The sequence below is a fragment of the Acipenser ruthenus genome, chromosome 50 (assembly GCF_902713425.1).
Source record: "Acipenser ruthenus chromosome 50, fAciRut3.2 maternal haplotype, whole genome shotgun sequence".
Classification (NCBI taxonomy): domain Eukaryota; kingdom Metazoa; phylum Chordata; class Actinopteri; order Acipenseriformes; family Acipenseridae; genus Acipenser; species Acipenser ruthenus.
In genome coordinates this window covers 930,528-940,823 of record NC_081238.1, presented here as the reverse complement: position 1 = coordinate 940,823, position 10,296 = coordinate 930,528, and the positions used below count along the sequence as shown (strand labels likewise).

At 43.8% G+C, this 10,296-nt stretch overlaps 1 protein-coding gene across 1 annotated transcript; it reads left to right on the top strand.

Moving 5' to 3' along the window:
* The first annotated feature begins 3,352 nt into the window (after positions 1-3,352).
* On the top strand, positions 3,353-3,953 carry LOC117970975 (E3 ubiquitin-protein ligase rnf152-like). Its single transcript, XM_034918815.2, has one exon. It carries the CDS (start codon positions 3,420-3,422, stop codon positions 3,951-3,953), a length of 534 nt encoding a protein of 177 aa, XP_034774706.2. The 5' UTR covers positions 3,353-3,419.
* Positions 3,954-10,296: the final 6,343 nt, after the last annotated feature.

The following is a 10,296-nucleotide window of genomic DNA, read 5'->3' as shown; positions in this document are numbered from 1 at the left end:
GGTTAAGGGTCAAGTTCAGTTAACTGAGAGCTCAGCTGGCAGACACAGGGGGACCCCAGGACCAGTGTTCAAAACCGCTGTCACAGGTGATCAGCCGAGCTGCTCCGCTCTGCGCCTTCTGAAGAGCGAAGGGTCAGCCCCACGTTTTAACTTAAACGTGGTTTTGATGACGTATTACAGACACCATGCCCATATTTGGGTGTTAGTTCGCAGCGCGTCACGGAAACGCTGTCTTCCGGCGGTGACTCACAGGCGTTGCTCAAATAAAATCCTGTCAAGCAATGAATGACGCGATGGCCTTTCACCCCTGCCTTGACCGCTTAAAATCCTGTTTCGTGAGCTACTAACGGCTTTTTGGGGGTTGTTTTTACAGCTTCCCAGATTTCAGTTGTGGACCAACCCCTTTAAAATAAGAAATGGATGCGTTAATCTTCAACTCAGAATTAGTCAGCAAACCCTAATTGCAAAGCCTGCCCTTTTCTTAAAGGAACGACAGCGTTGGGTGTACAGGTTACTGTTTTTGAGTTACTGAGTGACAGACAGACGGATGCACGGACAAACAAACACTCCCCTTATCCCCAGTATGGGTGTGATATTCCCAATAACCTCTGCTATATATTATTATTATTTGTTTATTTAGCAGACGCCTTTATCCAAGGCTACTTACAGAGACTAGGGTGTGTGAACTATGCATCAGCTGCAGAGTCACTTACAACTACGTCTCACCCGAAAGACGGAGCACAAGGAGGTTAAGTGACTTGCTCAGGGTCACACAATGAGTCAGTGGCTGAGGTGGGATTTGAACCGGGGACCTCCTGGTTACAAGGCCGTTTCTTTAACCACTGGACCACACAGCCTGCTATATAATGACATAATGTTAGCATCAAGTTTCATGACAGTTGGATAGGAGCTTCAGTCCAGATAGGTGCACGCATCTGAGAGGCATACCGCTGGACTGGTGTACAGACAGACAGACAGACAGACAGGCAGCCCGTCTCCCCGTTCAGGCATCATGGTATCCCTCTGTTTATTTTCCTTTGTTCTTCGATGTTACACATTATCTAATTGTATTTTTTCTATATAAAAAAAAAATACAAATTGTCGCTCATTCATCTTATGTTGAACTCTCGGTTCATTTATGTTTGACAGGGGTTTCTTCATCATCATCATCATCATCATCATCAGTGTGGAGTAGCGGTTAGGGCTCTGGACTCTTGACCGGAGGGTCGTGGGTTCAATCCCAGGTGGGGGACGCTGCTGCTGTACCCTTGAGCAAGGTACTTTACCTAGATTGCTCCAGTAAAAACCCAACTGTATAAATGGGGAACTGTATGTAAAAATAATGTGATATCTTGTAACAATTGTAAATTACCCTGGATTAATAAATAATAATATATAACGCTGTACCTGTCTCTCCGATATATATATATATATATATATATATATATATATATATATATATATATATATATATATATATATATATATATATAGCAAAACAAAGCTGGGTAGTTTAATATAATGAATATGTTGCAATAACAAAGTAAGCATTCGTATTAAAAAAAAAAACAAAAATAATCCGAGTTTACCTGCGCATCAAAAATAACTGCGTATTCCCCGCCGGCCCCGTAACCGGGCAACCTGTTCATCTCACCTGCGAGGTCTCTGCGCTTCACCTTCACCGAGGAGAGACGGAACAGAGGGCGGGGATGCGCGACCTGCGCGCTTCAATAAATCAATTCATATTATCAAGGTCTGGCCGGGTCTAGAATCTGCAAGACGAGAATAAGAAACGACAAGACCACAGAAATGAGACGCGCGAAAAATACACACATTGACGTTGCTTCCTATTGACCAGGTAAGTGATATTTAAATAGCTTTCAGTGATAATAATAATAATAATAATAATAATAATGATAATAATAATAATAATAATAATAATAATAATAATAATAATAATAAGCACGCAATAGTTCTGAATTTAGAAATATTAAAAGAAACTTAAATTCACTGATAAAGGTTTTGACTAGAAGTCTTTCTCAATGTCTTAAAGTGATTAAGGTTTCTGGTCTAAGGGTATGGCATTAATTTTATTAAGTTTCTTTTAGTATTTCTATTGAAGACTATAGAAAGACTTCTAGTCGAAATGCAAAATTAAAAGCTGGCAACATGCATTATCTATCAAAATAATACAACGAGTGAATTGTCTGTGTTGAGTTTACAGCTGAAATATATATATATATATATATATATATATATATATATATATATATATATATATATATATATATATTCCCCAGTGCGTTGTGATTTACAATTGTATTATTAATAATGGAAACCCGATTGCTATGGGAATCGTTATCTGCTCATTATTGATAGGGCGACGCTCACAGCATTGCGTGGTTTCAACGCCTGTAGTAACTCATGAGAAACTCATGTGGCTATTTTGAGAAAGACTGTCCAGCCATATTATATATGGGACTGGACCTGCAAGAGAGTTTTCTTTTCAAATCATTATTATCATATTTTGTTTCCATCATTTAAACCTTTTCTGTACATCCCCCAAAAAACACGTTTTTTTCAGTCTCTCTCTCTCTCTCTATATATATATATATATACACAATGTTATAGCAGTGTGATCCATTCCTGGCTTTACTAGGAGTTTAATCAGACACACCTGAGCTCGTTACCTAGACACACTGCGGCTAATCAAGCTGGTAGTAAAACCTGGAATGGGTGAAACTGCTGTGCAATAGGAGTCTTATTGCCATATATATATATATATTATTTATTTCTTAGCAGATGCCCTTATCCAGGGTGACTTATAATTGCTACAAGATATCTCATTACTTTTACATACAATTACCCATTTATACAGTTGAGTTTTTACTGGAGCAATCTAGGTAAAGTACCTTGCTCAAGGGTACAGCAGCAGTGTCCCCCACCTGGGATTGAACCCACGACCCTCCGGTCAAGAGTCCAGAGCCCTAACCACTACTCCACACATAAACCATATGTAGAGTAAAGTCAGATTGATCGCTAACATTTGGGGACAGTAAAAAAAAAAGAAAAAAAAAACACCCAGTTGCTTTCCTGTCTCAGTTCTAATTCTCTTTCCTCCACAGTTCTCGATCACACCTCTCCTGACCGCCGGCACAGCTCTGCCGGCCCAGGCCTTTGACCTCCAGAGGCTGGCAGGTCGGTGACGTCCGCTCTCGAGCTCCTGGGTGTGGAAGAGGAAGCTGGCTCGGGCGTGGGATCTGCTGAACCCTTGGGTCTCCTGAGCAGCTGTGTGGGGGGAATCTCTGCGGTGAGGAGGGGAGGGGGGGGGAAGCAGTTGGGCATTCTAAACTGGGGAGAAAAATCAAGGAGTAAAATAATTTAAAAAAAGGTGTGCCAGCTAAGCCTGCGAGCCAGTGATGGCAGAAATCCCAGGGTTTGTGCCCGATGCCAGCAGCACAGAGCAGGTGGAATGCCCTGTATGCTACCAGGAATATAATCAGGGTGTGAGACGCCCCAGGCTCTTGGAGTGCCACCACATCTTCTGCACAGAATGCCTGCAAAAAATCCAGCTGGCCGTGCCTTCCAACACCATCTCCTGCCCGCTCTGCCGCCACGCCACCCCCCTGACTCCGGGGGGCGCTCTCTCCCTGCCCTGCCAGCCCGTGGCCCTGCCTTTCAGACGCACGACAGTCACCCAGCGCCTGGTCTTCTCCGTGGAGTCCAGCGCAGACCCCCGCTTCATCATCCTGCCCACCCTGAGTCTCCGGGTGGAGCAGATGGTGAGGGTGGTGGAGACTGGCTCTCCACTGCCCCCTCCTGTCTACGACAGGGGACTGCAGCAGAGGCAGGGTCTTGTGTGCGTGCAGCTGCTCTCCGTCGCGTTCTGGGTGGTTTTCGTCATGGTTTGCGTGGTGGGCGCGTTTGTCGGGTCTCGTTTTTTTCACTTTTAGACGCCCTACTCTCCTTCCTTCCTTACGTTCTTAAAAGTGTAGCTTACCCAATAATTCCATGCAATTATTATTATTATTATTATTATTATTATTATTATTATTATTATTATTATTATTATTATTATTATTATTATTATTATTATTATGATGATGATGATGATGAATTCATAATAAGGCAGCAGTGTGGAGTAGTGGTCAGGGCTCTGGACTCTTGACCGGAGGGTCGTGGGTTCAATCCCAGGTGGGGGGGACACTGCTGCTGTACCCTTGAGCAAGATACTTTACCTAGATTGCTCCAGTAAAAACCCAGCTGTATAAATGGGTAATTGTATGTGAAAATAATGTGATATCTTGTAGCAATTGTAAGTCGCCCTGGATGAGAGCGTCTGCTAAGAAATAAATAATAATAATAATAATAGTCATTTAGCAGACGCTTTTATCCAAAGCGACTTACAGAGACTAGGGGGGTGAACTATGCATCATCTGCTGCTGCTGCAGAGTCACTTCCAATAGGACCTTGTTTGTTTGACGTCTCATCCGAAGGACGGAGCACAAGGAGGTTCAGTGACTTGCTCAGGGTCACACACACACACACAGGGAGTCAGTGGCTGAGCTGTGATTTGAACCTCCTGGTATCAAGACCCTTTTCTTTAACCACTGGACCCCCCGAGCCTCACTATAAAGGTCTCAAATGTGCAGTTTTGACAGAAAAACGTGTGCTTTCAGTCTAAAACATGAGGTGCTAGTTCAGGTTGTAGAAAGTTTCTATGCCGTGTTCTCTGGCTGTCTGTTCCACCTGTGCTTCTGGGCTCACCTCCGCAGCGTCGGAGCATGCATGGAGCCGAACACATCTCTAACAGCTCATTTCATGTACCTGTCTGTGCTTTATAATAAAAATGATATCAACCACCGTGATGCATGTCTTATCTTTTACATTTAGATACAATTTCTAAAGCAAGCGTTTGCAATAGGCATATGTAATGCAGGTTCCAACCCTGGTCCTGGAGAGACCCAATCCTGCTGGATTTCTTGCAATGGCTAACGATCTGGAACACCTGTTAATCCTGACTAATTAAGCCACTACTAATTAGAGATTAATTAAGGAGATTAGATAAAGGGGCATTCAGAACAGAAAATAGGAGGCACTTTTTTTACACAGAGAATTGTGAGGGTCTGGAACCCCCTGTAATGTTGTTGAAGCCGACACCCTGGGATCCTTCAAGAAGCTGCTTGATGAGATTCTGGGATCAATAAGCTACTAACAACCAAACGAGCAAGATGGGCTGAATGGGGCCTCCTCTCGTTTGTAAACTTTCTTATGTTCTTATGGTCTTCTTAATTAAGAAACTGGGGTCTCGGTTGAAACGAAAACCAGAATCCCCCTGTAGCGCTCTGGGACCCCTCCTCTATATATTACAAAAGCGCCATCTAGTGCACAGTAAGTGTATCGCCAGCAAAGCAAAAGGAAACTTGATCCACAGTGGCAGATCACTAGATGTTGCTGGCTCCTCTATACAGACAGACATGTTATATATTAAACAGAGCATTACATGTATAGGGGACCTGGTACATACCGACCTGTAGCTTTTGTAAAACACGGTCAAAACTGAGACTAATGGTCCTTGTCTATAGCATGTATTTGCAGCATGTATATATATATATATTTTTTTTTTTTACAAGCTCGCTAAGTGCATTGTGAAATGCAGTGATTTCCCCCAGTATTGGAATCTCTCCAGTTTCTATTGTGGTGTATTCTCAGCTTTGCTCGGTAAACATTAATCTGGTAGAGTTTCGGTTTCTCTGCCTGGTCCGCCCGCACGTTCACTGTGGAAACCTCCCCCCCCCCCCCCCCCCCGTTCTCTTACTCACACACACACACTCCAGAAATGAGATCATCCTGACAGACTCTGTCAGCTCAGCAATAGCCTGATGCAGGGAAACTCAAACTAACTGGATCAAAATCCATTCTCTCCTCTCGCCTCTGTTTCTAGAGTAGCTCTCAGATATTGCGTTTTACCCTTTCAGTCAGAGAGTGAAGGAGAGAGAGAGAGAGAGAGCGAGGGAGAGAGAGAGAGCGAGGGAGAGAGAGAGAGAGAGAGAGAGAGAGAGAGATAGAGAGGGGGGGTTCAGGGAACATCAGGGTTCAGTGTCTCTCTGTGTGTCTCTCTGTGTCCCTGTGTGTCTCTGTGTATCTCTGTCTGTGTTTTCCTGTATATCTCTGTGTCTCTATGTGTGTCTCTCTGTGTTCCTGTGTGTTCTTGTGTGTCTCTGTGTGCCTGTGTGTCTGTCTCTGTGTGTGTCTCGCTGTGTCCCTGTGTGTCTCTCTGTGTTTCTGTGTCTCTGTGTATCTCTGTGTCCCTGTCTCCCTGTGTGTCTCTGTGTAACTCTGTGTGTCTCTCTGTGTATCTCTGTGTTCCCGTGTGTGTGTGTCTCTCTGTGTTCCTGTGTGTGTGTGTGTGTGTCTCTCTGTGTATCTCTGTGTTCCCGTGTGTGTGTGTGTCTCTCTGTGTTCCTGTGTGTGTGTGTGTGTGTCTCTCTGTGTATCTCTGTGTTCCCGTGTGTGTGTGTGTCTCTCTGTGTTCCTGTGTGTAGGATGGGGTTGCCTGAATTGAGAAATAACCAGAAAGGTCCCTGACCTGCAATGTAAAAACGGAAACTGGTATTTTCTAAACTCTTCAGTTCTCTGTGAATGATTACACGAATGGAGCTGTCCTGCACGCTGCTACCAGTAAAGCACTTGACTAACAGACACAGCTGCCAAATTGTGGAGACTGTGCTGAGACTATACAAGGCTCGAGTTAGACCGCACAAAGAATACTCCCTTTATAAACGTTTAGCACATAAATGAGCACAGACATGTTTCAGGTTTCCCGTGGTTTTGCATTTACCATCATTTACCCTGGTTTGTTTTTAAATAAGCTTCACCACATCTCTCTGTGCTTTACAATGCTTCCCTATGCTTTACCATACCTCTCTGTGCTTTACAATGCTTCCCTATGCTTTACCATACCTCTCTGTGCTTTACAATGCTTCCCTATGCTTTACCAGACCTCTCTGTGCTTTACAATGCTTCCCTATGCTTCACCACACCTCTCTGTGCTTTACAATGCTTCCCTATGCTTTACCACACCTCTCTGTGCTTTACAATGCTTCCCTATGCTTTACCAGACCTCTCTGTGCTTTACAATGCTTCCCTATGCTTTACCAGACCTCTCTGTGCTTTACAATGCTTCCCTATGCTTTACCAGACCTCTCTGTGCTTTACAATGCTTCCCTATGCTTTACCAGACCTCTCTGTGCTTTACAATGCTTCCCTATGCTTTACCAGACCTCTCTGTGCTTTACAATGCTTCCCTATGCTTTACCAGACCTCTCTGTGCTTTACAATGCTTCCCTATGCTTTACCACAACTCTCTGTGCTTTACAATGCTTCCCTATGCTTTACCACAACTCTCTGTGCTTTACAATGCTTCCCTGTGCTTTATTACACTGTGCTGTGGTTTAACTAAAGGGAACTTTGATAAGGGCATGCTCAGTTCTGGTCACTACAAAAAAGACACACTTGATCTTCCCGTCTTTGTATGACAGACACAGCAAAGAGTGGAATAGAATGAAACCCACACTGAACTCGATTACAGGGAGCCACGGAATACATCTGAGCATGCATTTCCATAAAGACCTCCCTCTTCAGACCTTCGCTGCAACTCGCAAGACTGACTGACAGGAAGCGTGTCTGCAACGCGGGGCTGAGCCTCCCTCCTCCCCCTCTCTCCCCCGGGGCTACAGAGCAGCTTTCCTTCCGCCTCCAGCACCTGTGTGGAAGAGAGACCTGCCAGGGCAGCGTTGCTCCAGGTGTGCCCGCCTCCCACGCCTTCCTCCTGGAGTGGGTAGCTAACATCGTTGCCAAGTCGGCTTTTAATAAACGGGATTGGGCTTGTTTTTTTGAGAGTCGCGGGTTGGAATTTGCATAAACATCTTTACTAACATGGAGTGCTGTTTTGAAAGGCAGTGCCGCTGTTTTTTTTAACATATTGAATTGCACACCGCTTTGTAGTTTTCCATAAACGGAAAACTGATAAAAAAAAAATTAAAAAAATGTGACATTTCGAAATCTAACATGAAATACTACTGTACTGTTATTATGGCTTCTATGTTTATATATTTTTGCGATATAATTTTGTAATTTATCTGATTATTAAATAATAAAAGGTCTAAATTATGTTTATATCTTTTTTTTTTTTTTTTAAATATGTCTTAATCCTAAAATTGTAGCTGATGCAAAACTTTAGAAGGAAGTTCTTTTCTGTCCTGTCTGTTCTTTGTCTGGACTCGTTCTCCAACCTACATTCATTCTAAGAATATGAGACACCAACAACCCTTATTCCAGAAACACACCGGAACTTTCCAAGTATATATATTTTTTTCTTGGCAACTCAAACTAACACTAAACATGGCCCGCGCGTCACTATAATTGACAGCTCGAGTTATCCACACTTTTTCGATTGGCAGTCGAGTTGCAACAGACCCGAAACGTTTGTCGTTTCATTTTACTACGTTTAATTTGGTATTTCTGAATTCAGGACTATTGAGGGTTCCATTCCAACAGCCTTAAAATACGTTTCTTTACAGCACAGGGCTCACTCAGTTCATAGAATAAACGTATAGATTATTTTTTATAAAATATTACCCTAGCTAGCATTTAACTATATTGCTCAGTGTTACTATGACCCCGTCTATTACAGCAGGCAAAGTTTCCATCAGTGTGTCCAACTGCCCAAACAAGAGCATTTATTACGCTTATAAAAGTTTCCTACAGTAAAAGCACAGCAATTTTCTGTTTCCCACGCCCATGTAATAAATTCCAGTTCTAAGTCCTTCGAAGGAATTCCTTCGGTTGTTTTTATTATTTTTTAAAAACGGTCGTATTCCACAGTGCTGTAAAACAGTCAACGCCAGTCGAGAGAGGTTTTTCATTCGTTATAAATCCGCCGATGCTTTTTCAAACTCCGCATTTTCAATCTACGCTATTCCTCTCCAAAAATAACAAGTCTTGAATGGAACATCGGTACATTAGCGCCCTCTAGCGGTCTCTGTGTTGTATTATTATTATTATTTATTTCTTAGCAGACGCCCTTATCCAGGGAGACTTACAATTGTTACAAACCAGTTTCCTTACAAACCAGTTCCTTACTTGTGTAGCTGGTGATGAAGACCGGGTCGCCCTCCACGGACTGGTTTGCCACCAGCGCGGTGACCCAGATCGAGTAGTTGGTCCCGGGTTCGAGGTTCTCCAGTCTGGCTGATTCTGTGAAGACGGTCTGGGTGTGGTTGAGGAAGGCCCAGTTGCCAGTCCAGTCCACTCTGTAGCCGTCATGCCCACCTTCCGGCCGTGCCCAGCTCAGGTTCAGCATCGTCGTGGTGACCTCTGACACCTGCAGCCTGCAGACGAGATCCGGCTCTGCAGAACAAAAACAACGCATCCCCCGGGACATCAGCTCACCAGGAATGTCAGAATGCAATAGGTCTGAGAAAATGATTAATCTCACCTGCTGGAGTACTGTGCAGCTGTGGCCAAAAGTTTAGCATCCCCCAGTATATATTATTATTTATTTCTTAGCAGACGCCCTTATCCAGGGCAACTTACAATTGGTACAAGATATCATTTTTACATACAGTTACCCATTTATACAGTTGGGTTTTTACTGGAGCAATCTAGGTAAAGTACCTTGCTCAAGGGTACAGCAGCAGTGTCCCCCACCTGGGATTGAACCCACGACCCTCCTGTCAAGAGTCCAGAGCCCTAACCACTCCTCCACACTGCTGCCCTATACTCCACACTGCTGCCCACACCTGTGTGTGTGTGTGTGTGTGTGTGTGTGTGTGTGTGTGTGTGTGTGTGTGTGTGTGTGTGTGTGTGTGTGTGTGTGTGTGTGTGTGCGTGTGCGTGTGCGTGTGCGTGTGCGTGTGCGTGTGCGTGTGTAAGGGGGGGGGGGGGGGTTGATTTGATTAACTTGTAAATCGCCGGGCGGAAAAAAAAACTGCTGGAAATGAACCGTAGTTTCAAATCAGTCCTAGTAACAGGTGGAAACATTATTATTATTATTATTATTATTATTATTATTATTAGTTTATTTAGCAGACACTTTTATCCAAGGCGACTTACAGAGACTAGGGTGTGTGAACTATGCATCAGCTGCAGAGTCACTTACAACTACATCTCACCCGAAAGACGGAGCACAAGGAGGTTCAGTGACTTGCTCAGGGTCACACAATGAGTCAGTGGCTGAGGTGGGATTTGAACCAGGGACCTCCTGGTTACAAGCCCTTTTCTTTAACCACTGGA